At 35.6% G+C, this 27,646-nt stretch overlaps 1 protein-coding gene and 2 pseudogenes across 1 annotated transcript; 1 reads left to right on the top strand and 2 right to left on the bottom strand.

The window, feature by feature from the left end:
* Nucleotides 1-1,464: 1,464 nt before the first annotated feature.
* Nucleotides 1,465-7,014, bottom strand: LOC113099549 (spermatogenesis-associated protein 4-like; annotated as a pseudogene).
* Nucleotides 7,015-7,268: 254 nt separating this feature from the next.
* Nucleotides 7,269-12,946, bottom strand: LOC113099552 (ankyrin repeat and SOCS box protein 5-like). Its single transcript, XM_026264414.1, has 7 exons — nt 12,727-12,946; nt 10,891-10,970; nt 10,527-10,634; nt 9,272-9,425; nt 9,025-9,159; nt 7,687-7,878; nt 7,269-7,608 (listed from the first exon to the last, which is right to left on the bottom strand). The coding sequence occupies exons 1-7, from the start codon at nt 12,923-12,925 to the stop codon at nt 7,481-7,483; spliced, it is 996 nt and encodes a 331-aa protein (XP_026120199.1). The 5' UTR covers nt 12,926-12,946; the 3' UTR covers nt 7,269-7,480.
* Nucleotides 12,947-14,434: 1,488 nt separating this feature from the next.
* Nucleotides 14,435-19,640, top strand: LOC113099536 (endonuclease 8-like 3; annotated as a pseudogene).
* The last annotated feature ends 8,006 nt before the right edge of the window (nt 19,641-27,646 follow it).

Raw genomic sequence — 27,646 nt, 5'->3', positions numbered from 1 at the left:
AATATTGAACAGCAACTTACCAAATAAAACAATTCATGGACATGGATTTATATACACAAATTTAAGATTATTACATTATCTTACTTGTAGATAAGCCTAAAGCCTTTGCTAAAGAAATATAATCCATTAAAATGTAGAATGAAATATCAGCCCAACAAGAAAAACACTGCAAGCAACAGTGATAAGAATCCAAAATCCAAACTGTTCAAAAGTTTGCGGTCAGTAAGATTTTATTTTAAATCTTTTGTTGCTGTTTTTGAAGTAATACTTGCATTACATTGATTTGATCAAAAGTGAAAGTTTACATAGTTACAAAAATACATATTTTAAATAAATGCTGTTCTTTTGTGGAATCCTGAAAAAAAAACAAAAACAAACAAACATTGTTTTCACAAAAATATTAAGCAGCAAAATGTTTTCAACTGTAATAATAATGCACAATGTTTCTTGATCAGCATGTTCAAATGATTTCTGAAGGGTCATGTGACACCGAAGGCTGGAGTAATGACATAATCAATACATTTAAAATATATTCAAATAAAAAACACTTAAAATAAAATAAAAAATCTATTGTAATAGCAAATTATAATTTGACAGTTTTTACTCTATTTAATCAAATGGATGCAGTTCCTGAGCTTCTAGCCATTCTTTAAAGGCTCACTATAAAATTAATACAGAAATCCCACCAAGGTGATTTTTACAACAATGTAACTAATCTGAATGAAGAATTCAAGAGAGCCAGTTACTATATGGATGTAATGCATTTACAAATGCTGGTCACGTAGTGGTCACAATGGCATTTTCTGCCTTACTTCCCACCAGGAATAGTTCATACAAAATGATTGTACTTTTTTGTTCCACAGAAGAAGTTTGGAACAACATGAGGGTGAGTAAGCAATGACTCTTTTAATGAAATAAACTTTGTATTTTTGGATGAACTGTCTCTTTAAAACATTTCAGAAAAATAAATAATGATTTAACAGAATAATATTTTTCCTACTTTCATTTGCTTTTATTGTTGACCATAAAAATGACAGAGTTTGTCATTTTGTGAAATCAAAAGAGCAGACACTTATTTCAATAACATTTCAGCTATGCTAATGATTAAATAACCCTGTTCAGGGTCATACCATTCGCAAATCATGACATTTTATTCTGCACAAAGCCTATTCGTTTATTTATTTATTTATTTTAATGCCCATTTCAGACAGATAAGAGCATGAGCATGTAATAGGGAGGAGGGTGAGAAAAACAGAGGGAGTGTGAGAGAGACGAGGTGGCATAAACAGTTATTTTCTGGGCACAATGATGGAAAGCATTATGCTTGCTTTATATATCCATGGCAACCTTATGCTATGAATTGAGTCTGAAAGTTGCATGGTAGCACAACAGATACGCTCTTTTTATTTGACAGTGGCATTGAGCATGTGAGAGTGTTTGCCTGTCTGTGAGACTGAAAGAAACTGTGTGACACTATGTGTTTGTGTGTGTACAAGGGGGGAGAAAAGCAGAGTAAAAGAGGCAGCGGGGTCAACAAGGACCTGGGTAACTTGCCTAAATCCTGCCTGTCTCACAGTGAGTTTGCTAAATGAATGTCTAATTTGCAGAGGGTCTTAGGTGGAGCAGAGAAGAGAACATGCTGCGCCTTTCAATGAAACACAGCCATCTCAATACAGCGATAACAGAGATGCAACAACAGGCCGAAGAAGGCCTAACAGCTAACTCAGATGACGTTCCAAACCTAAATTATTATTTTTTTCGTCCATGGAGATTGTGAGGAAAATGTCAAGACTGCTTTTTTTTAAAAAGAAAGAAAAGACCCAAGCTGTACTGATGTGTATGCTTGTTATTTTCATTTTAAATCTAAATACAAATCTTCTGAATTTCTGAATTTCTCATTTTAAAATGTTCTTTGATGAAAATGCTCTTTGGTCTGTTTAAATTAAGTATTTAGACTGTTAGCTTACATAGGTCTCGTCCTCTTGTTGGAGGGTATGGCCAAGAACTTAACAAGCTGCTTGACTGGTGTTCATCTGCAGGTTTGACTCGCTCTGGTGGGCTAATAGCGGAGGCAATCTGACAGCATGCTCTCCAAGAGTGGCCTTTACATTGAATCATTCTACGAAGAAGTCAAGGAAAAATACTCAAAAGGGAAAAAGGCAGTAAAACATCCTTCCCCAACACATACAGATATTAATGAAAATAGAAAGGATTCATGGTGTGTTACTCACTTGGGTCTTGTGTTCTCTCCTCTTTTCTCTGTTCTATGTGCCTGTGATCGTAAGGACCTTGCGCTGGTTGGCGATGAGGTTCGGTTCAGCTATAACCTCACTGAGACTCAAGTTGCTCTTTATAGCCACGGAAGCTGGCTCGAGCCACCATGGTCAACTGGTCTTGATAAGCCTTATCTGTGAAGTCTTGTTCCACCCTCTGGACGCTCTGGATTCTACAAGACTCATAAAACATGACAAATGAAGACAAAGTGTGAGATTAATTAGCCCTTAACCTTTGAGTTAAGCATATGTGGCTCATTATGAAATCATGGCTGCAAGCCAATGTATATATTTATATTACAAAGCATGCACATTGCAGGTAAACTACATATCCTGCAAAACGTATCCTCTCTTTCATTTGAACATAATTTTATCTTTTGGAAATGAACTGTATCGTGAAAAGTGGGCTTTATATACCAGAACAGAGAAAAATAAAATGTGAGTATTCGAAAAACAATGCCTGTTTGGCTAATGTTTGATTTAGATAATCTGATGGGAATGGAAAATGTATGAAGTGAATATGAAAGCTCACCTTCTGTTGGTGAGAACGGTGTAAATCTCTTGCACAAGAAGCTCTGCAGCTCCAGGTTTACAGTGGATCGTGCCATCGAAGACCTCTTTCAGACTGATGTTTTGCTTCACAAAAAAACTTTTAAACAGCCAAAGGGGTCATTCTCACGAAACAGTTGAAACACCATGTCACTAGTGATTTTAGATATTAAACATGCAATTTAGTAATATATAAAAACACCATAATAAAGACAATACTGTTCTCTACCTTGCACAAAGAGTAATTTCAACATAGGAATTAATTATTTTTGCATTTTATTTCATTTTCTGCTGAAATTCTCATTACCGCAATGCGTCCAGCTGTATCTTAACTTATGTTATGTTGTAATTTAAACAAATTACAATTAAAATATTCTGAAAAAAGTAAATGGATATTCTTCTATAATTTTTCACATGACAGAAAAATGACAGACTGAATATTCATGTATAATAATAATGATACAATAGTGGAAATATAAAGTGTCCATGACTAATGTTCTCATCCTCCGCAATATTTTTTGAGGGTCATTTACGCACACAAATTTTTTTTAATATAAATCTTGATTTTAAATTAAGCAACACATGAGGCAGAACCTTCGAAATACCAACAAGGTAGGCAGATATATCCATATTGTTCCAGTTAAAAATGTAAAATTCTCTTGTCAGAACGTGTACACGACAAATTGATTATCATCACCGAAACGGGTAGTTTTCCACATTTAGAAAAATATTAGATTACAAATTTTCTATGAAAATATACTTCATTAATGACTGATTATATACACAGAGTAAACATTTAGCTAAATCATCATGGCTTCTCTGTTGTTAGCAAAACATGCTAAGGCACCTCATCCTCCGCAACACCATTTTCACTCACCGCAACAATTTAAGGCCAGTTGCGGTAGAGAGAACCTCTTTTTTTCGGTAATGAGAATTTAATCATACAGACTATTGTTAAATGTATATAATGAGTTATTAAATTAAATATTATTTAATAACAAAACAAAAAAGCTTAAGCAAAGGCTAGGGTGACCAATTTCAGAGAAAACGTTTATACCAACCCACCAAATCCCAGGAAGGAGAGAGACATTATGGGTTAGAGGTTACAGCAGGAGTAGTTATCAAAAATTGTTGGGAAGCCTACACAAATGTTGGTGCATCTATCATTATGAGGACTTTCTATAAGTGTAATGATTTTTATACTGAGCAACAGAACTTTGTGTGTGTGTGTGTGTTCACTGCTGTGTGTGTGTGTGCACTTTGGATGGGTTAAATGCAGAGCATAAATTCTGAGTATGGGTCACCATACTTGGCTGTATGTCATAGAATAATTTCTAAAGGATCATTTGACACTGAAACCTGGAGTAATGATGCTGAAAATTCAGCTTTGTCACCACAGAAATAAAATTCTGGTTTAAAGTATATTAAAAAGATAACAATCACTTTATCATAATATTACTGTTTTTACTGTAGTTCTGATCAAATAAATGCATCCTTGATGAGGAGAAGAGGCTTTAAAAAAACTTTTTTTATTTTTTATTATTGATGCTAAACTTTTGAATGGCAGCGTATTTAAATATGAAAAAATGCAGCAGTTTTAAATTCTAATTCAAAAACAATTATTATAGAATGGTTAGGGTTAAATTGAATGAGAACATCTTTAAGGAAAAAATAAAAATATATTGTGAATCATCTTTTTAGGAATGAGCGATTTTGGAAAAAAGTTAGGTTCACACTTGGGTATACTCTTTACCAGAACCAACTCTTTCAGTAGAAAGAAAAAATCCACTTGAGTTATCAAAGACTACATTCCCACTGTCAATGACTATTAATAAATAGTTATTACATAATTATATGATTATTACATAAAATATAAAATAAAATAAGAAACATTATTTTGTAATGTATTGTGAATAATTTTTTAATAATAAAACTAAAATTACAAAACTAATATTAGTCTTCTTTGTTTTCTAACATTACACTATTAAGTATTTATTTTTGTGGAAAACCACAGGGTGCCCTTTAAACTGCTTCTCATAAAACCTATTCATAAAGCAGCTGTGACAGAATTTTACTAAGGAATGGGGAGAAATCTTAAGCTAAGAAAAAGAGTGAGGATGACCTTTTTGGTATGGATGATGTCAGCATGATTACTAACTACAACCACAGTGATTGGCTGATAAGGGATGGGTCTCTGTCAGTTATTTTATAATAGAAATATTGTAGAATGAGATATCATGTTGCCATAATCAAATAAAGATTTCAAAATAAAAATGTTGCAATATTCAAATAAAGTTTGAACTAGAGTGTCACTAATTAAACAAGCATATGTTCAGCTAATTGTCAGCTTCTACATGTCTGCATCTTATAAATAATTGTTATATGTATAAGCAGCCTTTTAAATAACAGACTAGAATTATTATGGCTGATATGACAGTAAGATTTAGTACAAAGGTAAAAGAAATCCAAACTGGATTGCTGTGGAAACAGCCATTTTAGGATTGTTTAGGATTTGGTCTTTGTGATTTAGGTGTCCTCTTGACTACCACTAACTTTTCACAGATTTAAGAGCTGATTTTTACATAAAAACACTTTATGAAGTACTCGAAGAAGAGTCGAAGAGTCTTAAAGATGTGGAGTTAGGAGCAACATTTAGTTTCACTTAAAATATTTTGTGAAAATGGCCCCTGGTGTTTATACCCTATGTTATCTAGTTATGAAGCACTGCAGAATAATTTATGCCAATATTATCTCATTTATTTTCTACATTAAATATTATTTGTTTGACTATACCACATACTTAATATGCCTATTATCATTACCGAAATCATGAACCTCATTTTCGTAACCTATGTATCATTACCGCAACATGTGTTCTTTTAAGATTTATTTAAGAAATTGAAAAATAATAGTCTGCTTTTAAATGTATGTGCAGAATCTATACATTATGTTCTTTCAGGTTTGCAACATCATTTTGAAAATATTTCAGTTTTTACTGAAAAAAAAAATAAAAAAAATGGCTGCAAAATGCAGAAGGTGTTGCGGTAATGAGAGAAATAATTGAAAATCACATAAAAATGTTATTATAAAAATATATTTTATTCCAGAGTTTCAAGTAACTATGCATGACTGTTACTAAACCATTTTTAAAAATGTGAAAATGTATTATTTTTCCCCACATCACTGGACTTTTCAGAGTGTTACGGTAATGAGATTTTTAAGGACATGTTTTGGAAAATATGTTCAAAAAGTTGTTAAATTGTCAGTAAAACTTTTTTTAATTCATAGTCACTGACACTTCAGACCCGGCTCTTAATGCTTAAAAAGAAAATTTGTTGATACAAACATTTTTTTAAATGTCATATGAAATCTTCGATTTCGTGAGAATCACCCAAAGGTGTATTACAGAGAAGATCTTTATTAAACAGCTAGATCTTTATTTAACTGGCATAGTTTAAGAAAAAATTTAAAATAAAAAGTCACAATAAACATATCAAGAAACCAAATTATTATTTCATGTCACTATTATTATTTCTGCAGGATATCAAAACTCAGTCTCTCCATCTGGGACCAGTTGGACTGTTTGGCAGCCAATGAAGCTCCATGCTCCATTATCATACAAGTGCATATGTAAATCCCTTGGGAAGTAACTTACAAGGAAAATATTTCCGCCACTGTACCCATTGGAAAAGTCTCTTTAGTCCAAAAAGACAGCAAGGTAAGTATAAGCACATTGATATATATATATATATATGAAAATGTATTTTTGATCACAATTTGTCATATTTTTCATGAAACTAGATGATCAATCGCCGGATGTTGACAAAGTAGCGAAACAGAGTCCTCTTTAGGAAACTGGAAATTAATGCTTATTGTTGTACTGCTGGAAACCTTACTCACTAGCTATATATAGCATTTTTAAGCCTTTATACACGCAAATGTATTAAGATACACGAAAAACTGTCTCAGGTTTATGGGGCTTCAGAAATGCTGTTATCTTCTCTAACGTTACTCACCTGCGCACGTTTTTTGGGAAAAGCGATAAATCGAGACTTTGCAACCATTTCAAAGCCTCTCGTGGTAGACCAGCCTTCTAGTCGGACTGTGAATAGGCCATTTCTAACTATACATAACGTCAGAAACGACGAGCAGCCACACGTTTGTTTGATGAAGAGGATAAACCTCCTTTGGTTCATTGTGTACAGTCGCATGGAAACAAGCTCGACGTCACATGCTGCAGACAGTTGATGTGCTGCCGCCTGCTGGCAGATCAAATAGTGACTCATTGTCCCTTTAAAGGGATATCACACAAAAAATACAATTCTCTCATGATTTCCTCACCTTCAAGACGAATGTTTGTAACCAGTTCAAAATAGTTGACGGAAGCCAGTGACTTCAATAGCAAGGGAAAAATATCCAGATAAAATTAGTATGTTTGATGTATAAAATATAATCAAAATGGGGTACCATTCACAAGTTTATTTATAGACCAAAAGACATCAGTGGCCAATGGTAAATCAGGCCACAGAAATGGGAGACAATTATTATTGTTAAATGGATAAATGTAAAACTGATTTTATTATTTAAAATGATTAGTTATACTAAGTCAAACTATAAGTTAATAATACTAAGATAGCCTGCCAGCAAACATAATGATGTTATCTATATTGTAGAAAGTTCTTCATAGCTTTGGGGAGGGGCAAATGTGAAAGAAGATGCAGTCGGGAACGTCCCAAACTCTCCCTGATTCGCTGACGGCAGAGCTGACGCAGAGAACGGGGCGTCGCTGTAAAAGGAACAAAACTGATAAAGGCTGATGCAGTAAAGCATGTAAATCTATCATGCTGCTGCACATGTAACCCACCTTCATAAATCAATAGGAATCCTTCTGTAAGGCTCCCTGGAGGAGCAACCTCTGCGGGACGCTTATACTCCAGGTTGCGTGCATTTACATCTGCCCCAAATTCCAGCAGGAGCTTCACTATGCTTGTACAGTCTTTATGGGCTGCTGCATGAAGAGGAGTCTCCAAATGTGCACCTCTCTGCACATTTGCACCTGTGATGATGAAAACTTAGTAACATAATAACACATAGAGTAGTTATTTTCCAAATATTAAACATAATTTTAAGTGTTGCCTACCTGTAAGAGTGGTTGATATATCAGTTAAAATACTAAATTGGTCGAAATTGAATAACTGGTATAGTGCCATGATACATCGAATCATATTACAATTCCTGCTTTTTAAATTTCTTTATTTTTTTTTTCTTTAGTCTGGTTCCTATGCAGTGTTTTACAGATCTATGATTCTAGTATGAATGTTGATTTTATTTATTAAAATCATTTTCATTCATTTCTATTGTATTTTGTTTGATAAATATTACATTTTATGTTTCATTCTAACATTTTACTGTTTTATTATAAACTATTTTATTTTCATAACTTGTTTGTGTCAGTTGCTAATTTGAGCCTGTAAAGCACAATGAATTATTGCATTGGATTTGCTGAAAGGTGAGCTTGGTTAAAATAAAGTTTGATTAACTGAACCCGAACTGTGAACATGACTTATTATGTGATGAGATGAAAAGAGTAATTTGAGTAAATTATTTTTGTTAACTGTTTTAAAGGGATACTCCACCTCAAAATGAAAGAGACTGTTGACAAAGGAATTGTTGAATAAAGTTGTTATTTTAGTTTTCTTCACTTACAAAAAGTATTCTTGTCGCTTCATAACGTTACGGTTGAACCACTGATGGCAGATGGACTATTCTGACGATGCTTTTCATACGTTTTTCTGGACCTTGACAGTGTTACTTACTTCGCAGTTTATGGGACAGTCACAAGCCTCCCGGTTTTCATCCAAAATATCTTAAATTGTGTTGCGAAGAGGAATGAAGCTTTTACGGGTTTGGAACGACATGGGGGTAAGTGATTAATGTCAAAATTTTCTTTTTGGGGTGGAGTATCCCTTTAAGTGCTTTAAATCAGTCTGACACTGAATGAACTCACTTAATCTGTCAGAGCATTTACAGAATCAACATTTAATGAACTCCCCCTTATTGTAATTTTCAGCGTTGTCCACCTCAAAATGAATCTACTTTTTTAGGCTTGTTAAACTTTACTTAAGTTAGACTGTCATAAAACTACTGTTTGTTTGTCCGCACTTGTCAGCACAGTTAGTGTTGTGAATTTTGACTTGTTTACCTCCATCAAGCAGCTTGCGGGCACAAAAGAACTCCTTACATCGACAAGCACTGTAGAGAGGAGTGCCCATGTGAGGGATTTCATAGTCCACATCAACAGCCCACGCAATCAGTGCCTCCACACACTTACTGTGACCTTTGAATGAGACCATAAAACCATGTCATATTGAAAACTTACAGAGTCTATTGGCAAGTCAGCAAAGTAGGGCTAATTTTGATTTGAGTTAGGACTATGGTCTTTTACCCACCCCTGCTGACTGCCTCATGGATAGGTGAAGGCTGGCATATAGCCAGGGCCTGTGGTCTGGCGTCACACTGCAAGAGCAGCTCTAGACATTCCAAACTGCCAGCTGAGCAGGAATTAAACAATGGCGTCACTCCATCTATAGTTGTCACATTAACCTGAACACAAAGACATAGAATACAAGGCAAAAGAACAACATGTTTCATGACATTTTATGAGAAAAGCAACAGCGGAGCACAAATCTTTATAAAATGCTGAATGTTTTATCGCGTTTTATGGCTTAAGTGTTTACCAAATTATAATGGTTTGCTGTTACTCATATATTCGAATAGACAAACAAAATATATAATAATAAGAAAAATTATATAATATAACAATGATTAAATAAATTATATAGATTATATGTAGATTATATAAAAATCAAAAATAAAGATACAATTTCCAAAGCTGTAAATTGAACAAAGATAATTGGAGTATTATTCATTGGTAATTGGATATAATTGGACCCCAGAAAAAAAGGATTCTTTAAGTAAATATCAAAGTTATGATCACGTATTTCCCATCATTATATATGATATGATTAATAATTAACCTTAATTTAAGTTAGGTTTTTACTGTTTTCGAGTGGTATTTACACTCTTATGGTTGCTTTTGTTGTAAGGTTTAGTAAATGACTGTTTTGTGACATCTGGAGTTAATTTTCTATTCAAAATGACCCGTTCACACTCAAACACTATTCACAGATTGCTACCGTCATTGTGTATGGTGTACCAAGTATTGAGCTCTCTGAGTTCAGTTGTATAATAGTTATTTTGAATGGACATTTTATTTTAAAGAGGCAACAATCTGTCTGCTTGATACTTTTTAATTCAGTATTTAAGTTTTGCTTAAAAAGAAATGTGTGCAAAACTTACAAAAGAAAAAGTAAGTAAATCTTTTTTTTTTTTCAGTGTGTTCAATTACTGTTATTTTACTGAATACTTTTTTTTTTTTTTTTTTTGTTAACAATCATAAGCATTACTTAAGTAAAATGTAGAAATTTAAGGGTCAAAAATCTATACTGGGAATTCCCAAGTAAGCTTATCTTAAACATTTCTATTTAAAGGTATTTTTTGTAAATTAACTAGCCTTTTCTGAGTGATACATTTCCCAAGCTTTTTTCTAAATCCTACTCCACATTTTTTTTTTTTTTTCAGTGTAGGCTGCCTATCAAGACCTGTGAAATGAAAGTGTTACCAATCAGCCCTGCAGAGACTAACGTTGGCTCCAGCATCTATCAGGGCTCTGGCACAGTTAACATGGCCCCCTATGCACGCCTCATGAAGAGGGCTAACGTGGTCTATTGTCAGCACATTCACGCTGTGGCCCTGAGGACAGATAAAGTGAAATGTGCAAGATTAAGTTCATTACAATCTGTAGGATTTATTTATTCCAGATGGTGGCAGCAATGACCTTCAATAGGGTCCATTATGGTTACAGCATTCACCTCTACACCAAATGTGTATTACATTACTTATCCAGTAGAGTGCATGTGACTACAATATATAAATACTACACATATTAATACATAGGTGTATTTATTATCTTACAGTTCAGTTTAAGGTAATTTAAATGAGAAATTACCTGTGCAATAAGGGTCTTGAGAGCCAGCAAACGTCCTTGGCTGGCAGCATCATGAAGAGCAGAGCGGTCAGCCCAAGACCCTGGAGGAGAATAAAAACAGTGATTTGTTAAACCGCTAATTTTGGAATTTTAAAATATGAATATCACCTTATACATATACATACATACATACAACCTAAGTAAAGTGTAAATCTTTCAATTTTGAATTTTTCTAATTTATTAGAAAATATATGTTTTAAATGTTTGATTAATTATTTAACCAATAATGTTATACATTGAAAAATATTTTATCTTTTCAATTATGAATTCTATAGAAATGTTTTTTTATTTTTTATTATTATATATTCAACTATAGTTAGTTGTAATTTAGCTGTTAAAACATATGTGTCATTCTATTTTGCATTAATTTATTTTTCTAATTTAATTCAGATTTTTATAATTTCATGTCAAAATTGTACTATCATAAAATAATATTAAATATTTTGTATTTTCCTTCTTATTCCTCCTATCTTATTATGTTTGTTTGTTTATAAAAAAATCAAAGTGCAATAACTTTCATAATGTTTATTATCAGATGTAAATGGGATTTCTGTCCCAGATTTTCACTGCACGCATAAAGTACCATCACAAAAGCTGCTATTCCAGTATACACACCTGAGTCAATATCCAGAATAACTGCTGATGCATTCCACACGTCATCATCATCATCGTCACCTCCCTTCATCACTCACTCAAATATAGTATAATGTAATCATTCAAGTTCAAAACATAAATAGGGCCAGCTCTCTGTTGACACGGTTTGAACTGCCTCACAAATCGGTATCTTTCGATTTTCCTTCGTAGCCTCACATTCAAGAATACATTCAACCATACATTCAAGAACACTTCACACAATTCACTTTTGCCCTCAGGGTATTCTAAGTCGGTCCACGTACACACGAAACATATCAAAGCACCAACCTTGACTGGTTAACCAGCTCAGCAAGACTTCCACTTTGACAGAGCTTGTGTCCCTTCAGGAAAATGTTTCCTCCTCATATAATTTTCTTCAAAAAATGATTTAAAAGAGTCATTGAAGCTGTCTGGTGTTTTTATCTACATTGCCCTACTTAAGTTGCTTAGTAAATGCCAGACTATGTCAATCCCCTGTGACTATCGCCCGTCTCTGTTCCTCTCTGCCTGATCTTAAACTTGGAAAAGCTGTTTTCTGAGGTGCTCTGCGACACAACTTGTTTACACCAAAAGCCCTGACTTCTGTTTATTCGGCCCGACTTCACTGCTCAAAATCCAGCAGACAAGCGTCTGGCTGCACATGTGCTTGATAGACTGAAGATGACTGCATTTCTTGTATAGTCAATGGGGAGGGGGGTGCATGGCCTCAATTCTATTAATACAACACAGTAAACAGCAGTCTGGTAGCCATTCCTGGGCTCAGCGTCGCAGGCACACTTAGTAAACTTCCATGAGCTTGATGTTTAGGATCTGTGGTCATGTGATCATAAGTACCCTGATGTAAAGCACACAAATAAGAATCTTAACAATGTGCTTTGGAATGTAGATATAGCACTTTTTTAATTGTATAGAGTTTAAAAAAAGCATATCTAAAACAACGAAATGTAAAACTGAACTCCCTGTTGTGGTCATCATCACATGCAATGACAGCTATTATAAATAAAGCTGCAGGAAAACCATTGTGCAATAGTAATATTCCCCATGTTCCATATATATCCATGCAAATGGGCCATCATAAAGGGCAAAGTACTGGCAACAGGAAATTAAATCCACACTCCTGGCGCCCATGTGGTGAGCAGTGATGTAAGTGCGCGCTCTACTTACCATGCCCTTGACCATTATCATAGAACTCAGCTGAAATCCGGGCAGCCTCCTTATGGTTGCCTTTGATGATGTAGAAGTGCGTGAGTAGATTAAGGGTAATTCTAACAAAAAGTTTAAAGCAGAAAAGGGCTAGGATGGTAAGGTAAACATTGGACAGCTGTGCTGCGAATGGCCTGTATCCCTCAGTGGTCTCTCTCATGGCTGTGTTAAGAATGTTTTGTGGTAGGACAAGCAGAGTGCACTGCTCTATGCCACCCCAACAGCACCCCCCATGCACTTGGGTCCTTACTGCATCTCAAGTTAGAGTTGGATATCATTCGTTTTAAAGGAAAGGTTTGGCCAAAATGAAAATTCTGTGTGGTTTTACACCTGTATGTTGTATTTTGTCTAGTCTATGCAGTATGACTAGTGTAAATAAAATAATGCAAATGACCACACTTTAATATATGCATACATGTGTATTTATGCTCTTGTTTTTTTTTTTTTTTTTAGACGTGTCTTATGCTAACCAAGTCTGCATTTATTTGATTAAAAATACAGTAAAAACAGCAGGCCAAGCTTGTTAAATATTATTGAAATTTTAAATTACTTTTCTAATTAAATAAATGTAACATTTTAATTGTGATGGCAATGCTGAAAATATATACTCCAATCTTTTCTTATTCATATATATATATATATATATATATTTTTTTTTTTAAGGAATTTTTTGACATCACATCACACTTCATCTTCTCATAAAATCTTCTGACCAATCAAATGCTCTCTAGAATCCGAAGCTCCTGCCCCCTGCACTATAAATAGACGCTGAAGCTCCGGCTGAGGTGAGGTCAGACACTTCTTGTCCACAGTGTAATATTTCCTGTGAAGTGAATGCCTCGTAGTGCACAGTGTATGTGATATGGTACAATTCAGACATTGTAAATATGCTTTCAATTGGTGTAAATGAGGTCTGGTTTCACCAGGGGCATCATACACTCATGATTTTTGATAGGGCACGAGTGGTGGGGGTGGGGGATGTGGGCTCATGCTGGTCACGTGACACAGAAGCCACAATGGCAATGTATAACTGATAATCTTAAATAATGTTAACTATCAGGTAATATCTTGATAAATGTGTAAGTAAATATGTTAATAACTGACATAGACTTATGTTTTATTTTTATTTATTTTTTTCATTTGTATTCAAAATATTTCCAAACTTGTTAACTACTGATGGGCAGAGTGATAGTGTAAATAATGTAATGATGCCTGCATCTGTTCAGTTCTTTGTCATAAATGCAGTTTAATGTGATGCAGTTTAATGTTTCCCATCATTGGAGTGGAGTTAGGCTATTTCGTTCATATAAATAAAATTGACACTCTCTCCCCAGAACTTTTTGTTATGCTTCTTTCCTGCCCCTAGACTAGAAAGTGGGGATGTAACAAGTGGGGGCTCGTCTGGGATCGTAACATCCTCATTTGTAAGTTCCTAATGATAAAAGCGTCTGATAAATGATTAAATGTTAATGGCCAGTTTCACAGACAAGGTTAAAGCCCAGACTAAAATGCATGCTCTCTTAACTGAAAGCCACTTTTTAACTGACATGTCATATGATATAATAACTTAATTTCCAGGCTGAACGTAAAAAAATGGGGGACACGCGTGTCTCCCGGAGCCAATCCGAAGACTACTTTGCATCAGACATTTAGCCAATTGTCCGTGGGCATGTTGTCTGAGGCTGAGACTAGGACCAGGAGGTCTTTCCAGTGCTTTATGGGCTGTGCGTTTACAGGGGTGGAGACCCTGGGGAAATGAGCTTTTTATGTATTTTGGCTAAATAGCTCCGAGGTTTGTTGGAAAAATGCAAATCAATTAAATAAGGGTAGATCAATAAGTGCAATTTAGGGTTTCTGTTTTAGTTTTTCATTGTATGTAGTGATTTTGTTAGAAGCTGTGGACCAAATGTAAGTTTCTTTCCCCATGAAGGCAGATTAAGACTTCCTGGCTTGTTTCCAAGAGCCCGGTTTAGATTTGAAAAGAGTTGAAGTCATGAAATTACATTCTGATTTATGATTATATTATGTTGCTGTTTGTGATCATTGCATTTTTTTGGATATCCTGAAGGGCAACTGACAGTATAAAGTCGATTTAATGTGAAGGTGATGTCATTAAGATATGTAGGGTTGCAAATGTAAAATATTTACAAAAAAATGTTTGTACGATTACAGTATATATTTATAGGTGCATCTCAATAAATTAGTATGTCATTGAAAGTTCATTTCAGTAATTTAACTCTCAAATTGTGAAACTTGTGTATTAAAAAATTCAATGCACACAGATTGAAGTAGTTTAAGTCTTTGGTTCTTTTAATTTGTGATTTTTGCTCACATTTAACAAAAATGTGCTCTTGATTTTACCGGTTGACGTACATTACTACTCTCACCTATGGCTGTGGGTCATGACCAAAAGGACAAGATCCCGGATAAAGACGGCCGAAATTTGCTTTCTCCATAGGGTGGCTGGGCACTCCCTTAGAGATAGTGTGAGGAGCTCTGCCACTCGGGAGGTACTCAGCGTAGAGCCGCTGCTCCTCCACATTGAGAGGAGCCAGCTGAGGTGGCTTGGGCATCTGTTCCGGATGCCTCCTGGACGCCTTCCTGGGGAGGTGTTCCGGGCATGTCCCACCAGGAGGATGCCCCAGGGAAGACCTAGGACATGCTGGAGGGACTGTGTTTCTCGGGGTCTGGGAACGCCTCGGTATCCCCCCGGAAGAGTTAGAGGAAGTGTCTATGGAGAGGGAAGTCTGGGTGTCTCTGCTCAGACTGCTGCCCCCGTGACCAGGCCCTGATAAGTGGAAGAAGATGGATGGATGGATGGATTTAACAAAAATCCACCAATTCACCATCTCAACAAATTAGAATACTTCATAAGACCAATAAAAAAACTTATTTTGTGAATTGTTGGCTCTGCAAGGTTGTTATGCAAGGTATCTTCATTTACTGTACTCAGTACTTGGTAGGGGCTCCTTTTGCTTTAATTACTGCCTCAATTTGGCATGGCATGAAGGTGATCAGTTTGTGGCACTGCTGAGGTGGTATGGAAGCCCAGGTTTCTTTGACCATGGCCTTCAGCTCATCTGCAGCTTATTTTTTGGTCTCTTGTTTCCATTTTCCTCTTTGCAATATCCCATAGATTCTCTGTGGGGTTCAGGTCTGGTGAGTTTGCTGGCCAGTCAAGCACACCAACACCATGGTCATTTAACCAACTTTTGGTGCTTTTGGCAGTGTGGGCAGGCGCCAAATCCTGCTGGAAAATGAAATCAGCATCTTCAAAAAGCTGGTCAGCAGAAGGAAGCATGAAGTGCTCCTACATTTCTTGGTGACTTTGGTTCTCAAAAACAGTGGACCAACACCAGCAGATGACATTGCACCCCAAATCATCACAGACCGTGGAAACTTAACACTGGGCTTCAAGCAACTTGGGCTATGAGCTTCTCCAGACTCTAGGACCTTGGTTTCCAAATGAAATGCAAAACTTGCTCTCATCTGAAAAGAGGACTTTGGACCACTAGGCAAAAGTCCAGTTGTTTTTCTTAGCCCAGGTTAGACACCTCTGACATTGTCTGTGGATCAGCAAATTCCTTGACACATCTCTTTGTGGTGGCTTTGTATGCCTTGACCCCAGCCTCAGTCCATTTCTTGTGGAGTTCACTCAAATTCTTGAATCGATTTAGCTTGACAATCCTCATAGGGCTCCAGTTCTCTCAGTTGGTTGTGCATCTTTTTCTTCCACACTTTTTCCTCCACTCAACTTTCTGTTAACATGCTTGGATACAGCACTCTGTGATCAGCCAGCTTCTTTGGCAATGAATGTTTGTGGCTTACCCTCCTTGTGAAGGGTGTCAATGATTGTCTTCTGGACAACTGTCAGATTAGCAGTCTTTCCGATGATTGTGTAGCCTAGTAAACCAAACTGAGGCTACATCCACACGAAGCCGGAGCTAACCCCAATCTGATCTTTTTTTTTTTTTATCATCTCAAGAAATATCTGCGTTCACACAAAACCACAAAACAATGTAGTATACATGCCAGACCAGTATGTGGCGCTGTAATTCTGCTACAGAGATACAATAAAAACAGAAGACATGGACTGTGTGCATAAATCTTGCACGTGGTACACAAACAAACATGGAACAATACATTTATTAATATGTGTTAATGTTAGTTAATGTTAGTAAAAAGACAATAATTCAGTGTGTGTTCATGTTTTTGTTGCTGTTACGTGACGTAGAGGTGTCTGACTAGAGGTGAGATGGGGGCTGATGATGTCATAGTTTCAGAAAATATACAGATTCGCTGTCCACACGAAAACACAAAGGCGGCTATTTTCAAATTTATCCACTCTGGGACACAGTTTAAAAAAATATTGGTTTCACTCTCCCAAATGCCGGATCTGTGTGGATGAAACGCCTATTATACAAAATGTTATCCGTCTCCGTGTGGACGGGGCCTGAGAGACTATTTTGAAGGCTCAGGAAACCTTTGCAGGTGTTTTTAGTTGATTAGCTTTTTGGCATGTCACCATATTCTAATTTGGTGAAATAGTGAATTGATTGTTTTTTGTTAAATGTGAGCCAAAATCATCACAATTAAAAGAACCAAAGACTTAAACTACTTCATTCTGTCTGCATTGAATTTATTTAATACACGAGTTTGACAATTTCATTTAAATTACTGAAACAAATTAACTTTTCCATGACATTCTAATTTTAGATGCACCTGTATATATGTGTGTGTTCCAGCTATGTTTGTGCTTTAAAATATATAATGAGCTAGATATTGTTTATTGTGTAGGAGTAGAGATTTCTCTTTAGCAAGCCAGCATGATTAGCATCAGTCTGTCCTTTGAGAAGAACTGTCTTCGTGATTGATAAAGTGGCAAATGCTTCTAGCTAATATCTTTTTCCATATGGGGCTCAAAGTGGTATTCAAATCTATAAATGACTGGTACTTGAAATAAAAATGAAATTCCAGAACAGGTATCTCTGTAAATCCTTATCCAGCAATCACAAATGACTGGAAAGGTCATTAAAACGTCCTTGGTAAAAAGTAGGGAAATCATTTTAACTGCACTTTAAATCCGTTTTGCACTTCGGCATGAATGGTTCCTTGAGGATAAACCCCCTAGATGAAGACTTGAAAGGAAAACCCCAGTGCTGGTTATTCAGCTTACAAATGATATTTCTTTGACATAACTGTAGAAATCAGGTAATTTTTTTTTTTTATTGTAATAATTCTGATTATGGTTATATACTATATATTTCATTCCTAAATAGTCTAGGATAATTAATACATTTAATCCCGGATCAGATCAGGATCTTCATCGAAATTCCTTAAAAGACAAGCACTTTATCTTAATGTACAACTGAGAGATCAGCTCATTAATGCAGGTCTTAGGCAGCATCCCTGTCACAGAAACGCTCGCTATGCTGGATTAAATTCCTGGTTATCATAATTTAGCATGATCCAGGCAGCCAGACTTTTTTTCATTTTTACATTGAGCCTTTAAAGATTCCTCAGGGAATAGTAATAATAATTCTGTTTGCTTCCCCTAGACTCTCAGAGGACTGTGAACAGAGAGCAAGAGCCATTGAGGCTCTCGATATCTGTTCGTCCAAGTTTAGTTTCTCTCAGGCGGTGGAAGCTGTAGAGGGTGAGAGAATGCTGTGTGATGTTCGGTTGGATTAGATGTCTTACCTGGTGTAGGAAACATAATTAAAAACGAAGTGCTCTTTGACAGTGGCCTTGATCCGGCTGTCAAGGTACAATTTGCTGTGTGCAGTACCAACACAAAAAAAGTCAATATCTCTGTCACATGACACAGTTGAATGGATGTTTTACACATTTTTTAAAAAATCTTAAGTGTTAATTTTCAAATTATTCTTCTTTACTTTTAAAGGTCAACAAGTTCACCATCTTGTGAGAGTTCAACAGGATTTCACACTCCAGTTTTATAATGTATTTTATAGTCTCTCCATTTTTCTAGACTATAAATTAACAATTTAAATTTTGTCAGATCTGCATTAAACAAATTAATTACTGTGCTTTTCAAAACAGTGTAGAATAAATGGACCCCTTTACAAGTATTACAAGGTGAATAAACCTCCAGACTGTGGCCAGTGCATTGGAACTGTCACTGTCTCTCGATTGGGAGACAACAGTAGGATGGCATAGCACTGTCAGCACCGTCAAACAGGAGATCCATGTGAAGGGAACATCAGGTGAGCTGCATCTCCTCTCATAGCTACAAATTCCTATACACACATTTACACACGAGAATCCAATCTAGTTGCTGACTTTTCAATTTGACAGTAAACTCCCAACTCGGTAATAGTCTGATTGGATAGGCTTATGAAGGAGGAACGAGCAGTAACCAGAAGGTAGGTTTCAGACACACTTATTAGTCAAGAAAGTGAACATTTTTTGAATGTAGTTCATATCTAACTCGCTCTCTCGTGTCTCAGTACCCAAAGAGCCCACAACGCTGGAACATTCATCATTGAGTCGCTACCTGATCCGCTAGCCCTGCAACAGTTTTAGCAAACCCCTGCAGGAAATAAAGATAAATCGCAAGACTGCATTTGGGACCACTACTCTAGTCCTAACCAACCTCAGTACAAAACCTGACTCTGCTTCAAGTCCCACCATTAACCACGCACACACACTAGAGACAATGAGTGGTTCTGTCAGAGCATGCACAGCACATGGAAGTGGAAGAGTCCTAGTAATGGCATGATTGGGATGCAATTCAAAGGCAATGAGCCTATAAGAGAGAATCTCCAGCGGACCACACTTAGCCTAACAAGAGAATGAAAACCCTGAATGGAGCACTTTCTGGAGAAAGCATGCAGCACATTAGATATTCAAGGTGATCGAGTACAGTTAGTGTTTCACCTATGATGAGACATATTAATGAAATACTAATGGTTTCATTCAATAATATATTCTGTAACCAAAGGATATCTGTAAGTATAGCAATATTTTTACTATTACAGCTGTCGAGATTAACGAATTGTGGAAGTGTGGATTATATAAAAAAAATTCAGATCTTTTCCCATCACATGAAAGGCTGCAGTGATGAGCATTGAGTAGACAGAGTCTGTTTATCACGTGAATGCAGTGATCTCGTCATTATTGCAACACGTAATCTCACAATATGCTTTCACCACAGCTAACAGCAAACACATAATTACAGTAAGAGCTCCGTTGTGCAGCATAACAGCGTCATTCATTGTAACGGCAGTTTGGGCAAGTGTGCAGATATACTCGCGATGTGTGACAGCTCCGGAAAAAAGTGAGCTTCCTTTGATCGCTCTCTGTAGTTAAATCACAATTTAAATAACAGATTTGTTTCATGCTACTAAGAGAAACAACGCTGATGCATAAACAGTATTAAACGATTTAGAAAGAAAGTCTGTGTGAACTTGAATGATTAGCTACCCATCAGAAATCACTGATCACAGATCAGGCATTAATGAACACTGTTACTCACTGTTTGTGCCGGTGCCGTCGAATCCATATCATAAAAGTCTGTTTGTAACGCCTGTGCTGACATTGCGACTGAATTATATGTAAATATTTGGGCGGGCAAAGCAGGGAAAGGGGAGGTAACAATTCTCGTTGCAACGTCACAACGAGGAGATTCAAGATCAGCCCGTTTGAGCTTCCATTTTCTCAAAGGCAGAGAAAGATAGAAAAATCTCGATTTACACCGATTCAAATTTCTAGAAACTTGGGGACCATATACAGGCTAGGGGAACTCATATTAATGTTAAAAAACCTCAGAAAGTGAAATTTTCATGTCATAGGACCTTTAAGTAGTGCAAAGTGAACATTAATCTTAAGGCATATAACAGTCAATAACTGATTAATAAACTTTAAAAAGCATTTAAAAATAAAACAAAATGGTTGTAGTTTAAAAGCAGACCACCTTCTGCAACTGTGATTGGTTTGTTTGTGGTAAATATGACGATGCTTCTCACTGTACACTTTATAAGATTCGTAATGCACAGAGAATTCTGATTCTAACCATAACACTGATTTTATTCTATTACTGATTATTCTAATAATGAGGAAGTTTCAAATTTAATTTTTTTTTAGAATATGACATATCAGATGTTTAAACTGAGAAAATGTATCATTTTGAGGCAAAAGTAAGTTGATTTTAAATTGCATGACATCAACACATCTCAAAAAATTTGGGACAAGGCCATGTTTACCACTGTGTGGCATCCCCTCTTCTTTTTATAACAGTATGCAAACGTCTTGCTTATTGAGGAGACCAGTTGCTCAAGTTTAGGAATAGGAATGTTGTCCCATTATTTTCTAATACAGGCTTCTAGTTGCTCAACTGTCTTAGGTCTTCTTTGTCGCAGGTCTTTATGATGTGCCAAATGTTTTCGATGGGTGAAAGATCTGGACTGCAAGCTGTCCATTTCAGTACCCGGATCCTTCTTCTACGCAGCCATGATGTTGTAATTGATGCAGTATGTGGTCTGGCATTGTCATGTTGGAAAATGCAAGGTCTTCCCTGAAAGAGACGACGTCTGGATGGGAGCATATGTAGTTCTAGAACTTGGATATACCTTTCAGCATTGATGGTGCCTTTCCAGATGTGTAAGCTGCCCATGCCACATGCCATACCATACATGAAACTGAACGCTGATAACAACTTGGGTTGTCCTTGTCCTCTTTAGTCTGGATGACATGGCATCCCAGTTATCCCCAAAAAACTTCACATTTTCAGAACTTCACATCGTCTGACCACAGAACAGTTTTTCCACTTTGACACAGTCCATTTAAAATAACCCTTGGCCCAGAGAAAACGCCTGTGTTCTGTGTTCTGGAAGTATTCCTGAGCCCATGTTGTGATTTCCATTACAGTAGCATTCCTGTATGTGATGCAGTGCCGTCTAAGGGCCCAAAGATCATGAGCATCCAGTATGGTTTTCCGGCCTTGATCCTTACGCACAGGGATTGTTCGAGATTCTCTGAATCTTTGGATGATATTATGCACTGTAGATGATGATAACTTCAAACTCTTTGCATTTTTTTCTCTGAGTAACTCCTTTCTGATATTGCTCCACTATTTTTTCTGTTAAAGTTTTATATGAGAATATTACGCAAAATGCTGATCCTTTAAAAAAAAAGCACTGGCGCAAAAATGCACACCTTATGGACAATTTAGCAGCATTTCTCGACTGCCACAAATACTGCCTTAACAAATACAAATTTTGTGCACTTTTTACAGTACCAGTATTTTAAGTTGTCCTTTGAACTTAGCTTTATTGCATGGCAAAAAAAAAAAAAAAAAAAAAAAAGTTAGTGTTGAAGTAGCCATATCAGGGAGATGCTGTGTCATACAGTTAAGTCAGCTGTCTGTGGCTTGTGTACACATATGAGCTTCATCACTGTGTCAGTCACACCACTCTGTTCCTCTTTCAGGCTTGAACTGATGGTAAAAATAAGCACATTATAAATTAACTGCCTTTACATTTATTAAGACGCATAGCGATTATGGAAAAGGGTGTTATATTTCCAACGTGTTCTTGCGGTGTTCAATCAAAAAAAAAAAAAAAAAAAAGAATATAGATACCGAAAACGCGGTCCGTTTTTTACTTGAACTTTCTGGTGAATTAACTGAGATTAGGTTCACCATAACTCTGTTGTCCAATGTTTGCACGTTGCTTTTGTGATATACATTGGCTCGCCTTCCTGTTTAAAAACAAATATTTACAATATTGGCACACTTTTGCCCTTTTAACTGCTCAATTTTGCTCAAACTGCTCAAACCAATACTACAATTTCTGTATTTCTGATCAAATAAATGCAAAAACATTACAAATCTTACTAATCCCAAACTTTTGAACAGCAGTGTATATATATATATATATATATATATATACACACACACACACACACACACGTTTGTTTTTGTGAAAATAAAGGAAACTTTGTGCATTTTTACTTTCTCAAAAAAAAAACTCATTCTGTATGATTTATAAGCGTTTTGAAAAATGGGGATATGGGTTATGTCCTCATAAGTCACCCTCTCCTTGTAATACCTGTGTCAGACCCATGTCATTATACAGAGTTGTGTCCTGATATGTCACAAAACTTGCCCGCACACACATATTAGAAAAATATTCAAATTGCTCTGAGGAATACTGTATACATAATATTTAGAATATTTTGGAATATTTGAAAGATTCAGGATTATTTTTCAAGACAAAAACATTTAAAGCAATGCATTGAACATAACATTACACAAAATAGATGTCAACATGACTAATTCTAGGATGTTTAACAACAAACTTGTAGCATAATGTAAAATTAAATATGCTTTACAGGGAAAACGCATGCATCTAAAGCCATTTTGACATCAATATATACAGTGTCTTTATGCAACAATTACCATGCCTGTCAGCACTTAATTCAGCAAATCCTGTACGTTTCAAAGGAGACTCTACAGTACAGTTGAAATTAGATTATGTTACTTGGGTATTACATGGAATTCACATAAAAAACTTTGGTCTGAAAAAATGTAGTATTTTTTCAAGTAAATAATCCTGCGAGAAATGGAATATTAGTTTATACAGTGTATATATATATATATATATATATATATATATATATATATATATATATATATATATATATATATATATATTATATGTGTGTGTGTGTGTGTGTGTGAGTGTCTATGTATCCCTAGAAATGTGAGAGATAAAATGTGTATTCATTCTTATTCAGATCATGATTCTGAACCAGTGTTCACAACTGGGAGATGTGGATAGCATCAAAAACTTTAAGAAGTTGCAAAAAAAAATAATTAAAAAAAATGTATTAAAATAATATTTAATTTAAAATAAGTGAGAAGGAAACTTTTAATCCAGTATGTGCTGGTGGATAAAATGAAAAATGGACAAAAATAATAGTAAAAAGACAAACAAAAACAACAATATATTCATGAGAAATGATGCTCTTGTATTTTCCCACAGATGTCCAGTATGAGCAGACAGGTGCAGTCTGCCTGCAGCAGCTTTAAATTCATCCGGTGAAGAGCGTCTAAACCTCTGGGACAGTTCAAGCCTCTTAGATGACGTGAAGGTCAGTCACTGAAGCTATTGCATCAGTGATGCCACATATATAGTCACCCTGTCTTGTCTTGTCCGTGTCAGCTGTCCAGTCAGGGACTGTGATTTTTGCTTTGAACAGGAAGCAAACCCTGGAGCAGCTTCATTTTTTCAGCTGTATATCTATGTCCATTCCTGCCCAACTCCCAGCAACTACCATTAATGTGGAATGAATGCCTCCGGCAAAACTTGAGCTGCCAGAATTATGGGTCTGAGTTTACCAGCATGCATCCATCTCTGCTGCATAAGTAGAAAAAAAAGAAAGACTTCCAGGACATAGCACAGAGGCTGCAGATGGTTTTATTGAATTTAAGCATCACTACAAAATACTTTGTCTTCTCTGAAAAAAAAAAAAAAAAAAAAAAAAAAACTCACACTGGTGAAAATATAATTTTATTTTCTTTCTTTCCTTTTCCCCCCAAAGTATATTTCCCTGTCTGAAGACACAACAATTAAATCATATTGCTAAATTGTTTTAAAGGTTGTGAGAAACAAATGCATTTTTAAGAGGCTTTTAATTTCAAACCATAGCTTCTATTCAAAATATGAGTCCCAAATGAGTTCCACTTGCTCCAGTGGAATCCCGTTGTTCCATCACATTAAAAGCCATCAACATATTTGTATAAAACAGTTTTTACTTGGTGCTTAAATTTGATCTTAATGGTTTTGTTTCTTATAAACACAGCTTTTCACTTCACAAGACATTAATGGATGTACTAAAGTTGTGTGGATTGCTCAAGGATTATTATGTTGTTTTAATCAGCTGTCTGAACTCTCATTCTGACGGCACCCATTTACTGCAGTGGATCCACTGGTGAGCAAGTGATGTAATGCGAAATTTCTCCAAATTTGTTTGATGAAGAAAAATACTCTTCTACATCTTGAATGGCCTGCAGTGAGTACATTTTACATTTGAGGTGAACTATTCTTTTAAGTTCAATTCACATGCATTTACATGCATATTTATTTTGCTGTGTTGTCTTATTCTAAAACCTTCAATCAAAATCCAAGAAAAATCTTCTTTGATGATTTTCAAAATATTCCAGTCACAGTTCCAGACACATATTTATAGATAGAGAAGAAAAAAAAAATGTTTGATGTCCTTATTCAATTTAATAGCCTAAGGAGAGAGAGAGTCCTAATAATTCATGTTCAACTATATAGAAGAACATTTAAAGCAACAGGCAACTTACATTTTTGGTATATATCTTATTTACAATCTGATTAGGAATATTACGAAATATCTGCTAACTAGTTTTCTATAAAGTGTCCTATGTTTGTGCTATTGCTCAAAGATGCAAAAAAATTAATAAATAAAATAAAATTCATTTTTTAAAATGTAGTAATACTTTTATTATAATAATAAAATAAATGTAATAATAATAACAATCTATTATTATTGTTATTAGTAGTAGTAGTAATATTATACTTATTAAGCCAGACCATTTTACTTCTAATATGAGATGGATGAGAATTAACTGTTCTTATATCTCACTAGTCTTTTTTAATTTTCAATTTAAACTTAATTTTTTACTTTTTTGTACTAGTTGATGGGGCTGTAGAATCACAGTGAAATATGTAATTAATATAATTGTTCTAATCAGTGCTTCAGGGTTGCATTGTGATTACTTTGAAAAAAAATAGTTAATTATAGAGACGTGTTCATTGCTTCCTTTGAACAATATATTGCTGGCAAACAGGATAATTTGTATTTGTAAGTAATCTGCTGCAGTGGTGTTTGTATTTTTTAAGGTGTATTCTATCTCAAACAGAAGAAAACACAAGGGCCTGTGGTGTTTGTGATCGTACTTGAAGGGCTGACTTATTCCCCGCTGCTGCACTCTCTTGCACCTTTCTGTCTGCTCAGTGCAGATAAGGCTGGTGTTATAAAGGCTGTATTATGTTGTATCTGAGGTTAAGGTTAGATATCGTATAAATAATCCCCAGGAGGCTTTGAAAAGCTGTGTTATTCTTGTCATTCTCTTGTTGTCTAACTTCTAAGGGCTACTTGCCATTTACAATGAATAATGAGTAGCATTATAATTAAAGCAAATTAAAGCAAGGATACTTGTTTCATGTTTGTGATTTGCTTTATGATAATTTCCTTTTATTAAGTTTAGGTTGCCCTTGAAAATCTAGGGGGGAATTCAATTCATTTTAAAATAGGCCTATAATGGGGAAAAAATAACATATCCATCAAACAGCTCACACTCAGACCATCCAAGATGTAGATGAGTTCGTTTCATCATCAAAACAGAATTTTAGATATTAAGCATTACATTAATCGCCAATAGATCAATAGATGAATCGGTGCCGTCAAAATGGGAGTCCAATCAGCTGTTAAAACAGCATAATAATCCACAAGTTCTCCACACAACTGCAGTCCATCAGTCTTGAGTAGTGAAAACTTTGTTTGTAATAAACAAATCATTACAATGTTATTAACTTTAAACCAACACTTTTGGCCAAAATATGTGTCCATGATCCATAATAACGCTTCCTCCACCCCCTGACGTCGTCTCACATCAAAATCCACTGATACATTTCTTTAGAAGTGTTTCAGACTTTTTTCACTCAGAAAGGGTTCTGTATCTGTGCATATTTCTCTCCTGATTAAGGCGAGACAACTTTTTCAGTGGAGAAAGAAATGTTATGGATAGAGGACTCATGTTTTAGCCAGAGGCATTGGTTTGATGTTAAAACATATGCATTTTGAATAGATGTATGACAGACATATTGTTCAATTTTTGGGTGACCAGGACTCCCTTTAAGAAGGGATTCTATATCCCAATGTGACCTTCCTGGTAAAAGAAAGGACAATAAATTTATAAAACGGTTATTTTGAGGATGCATCTATATATTATTCTTTGTGTTTTATTTGACCACCTTTCCTTTTTTGTTTTCCTCAGCGAACTGATTTGGCTAAATGAAGCTCTGTTGTCAACTGACAAAACGTTATCGTCATGACTCGTTCTTGGTGCTGCGTTTCACATTAGCATGTAGTGAGTGAGGTGCCGCCCAGAAATCAACAGGATTATATGCATCTGTGGCTCACTGGCCGCATCCTCTCTTGTGAATTTTGCCAAGCTGGCATCTCTTCTGCAGTGTAATTTAATGCTTCTCCATCTCTAAGAACAAGCCTTCCTTACTCAACCAAAATAGCGTGTTTTTCTGCCCCCCACTGTGATATGAACACTGTTCAGCTCAAAGGCAGAAATAAATGGCAAAATCCCATGTGATGACATGGTGTCTCGTATTACATGGGATTGTTTAAAGCCATCTGTGAGAATAGATGCTTCTGGTGTGTGTTAATTTCCTCATGAAAAGCTCATCCTCATATATTTAATTAGTTAAAGAAGATTTAGTTAATAATAGTTGATGGTGAAACCCCAAGGATGTCTGATATTAAAATGGCTGTCCTCAGTGAGGTATTCATTTTTCTTCCATTTAGTATTTTCCCCTTTGGGCTTATAGTCCAATATCACATTTTACAGTGAACCTTTCAAGCTGTGGGGGGTTCACTGAAGACAGTCTTGGTGTCTGATAAGAATTTCAATCACACAACATCTAATATTTGCTGCAGATTGCTGCGTTGATCCAGGATTTTTTTTTTTTTTTGGAGAGAGATAAATCATTGAACAAGCTCTTGAATACTTTTTATAATCAGTTATTCTCTCTCTCTCTCTCTCTCTCTCTCTATATATATATATATATATATGTGTGTGTGTGTGTGTGTGTGTGTG

Source organism: Carassius auratus, unplaced genomic scaffold (genome assembly GCF_003368295.1).
Source record: "Carassius auratus strain Wakin unplaced genomic scaffold, ASM336829v1 scaf_tig00216959, whole genome shotgun sequence".
Classification (NCBI taxonomy): domain Eukaryota; kingdom Metazoa; phylum Chordata; class Actinopteri; order Cypriniformes; family Cyprinidae; genus Carassius; species Carassius auratus.
Note: the sequence above shows the minus strand (reverse complement) of the source record. Positions and strands in the feature narration are given on the sequence as shown.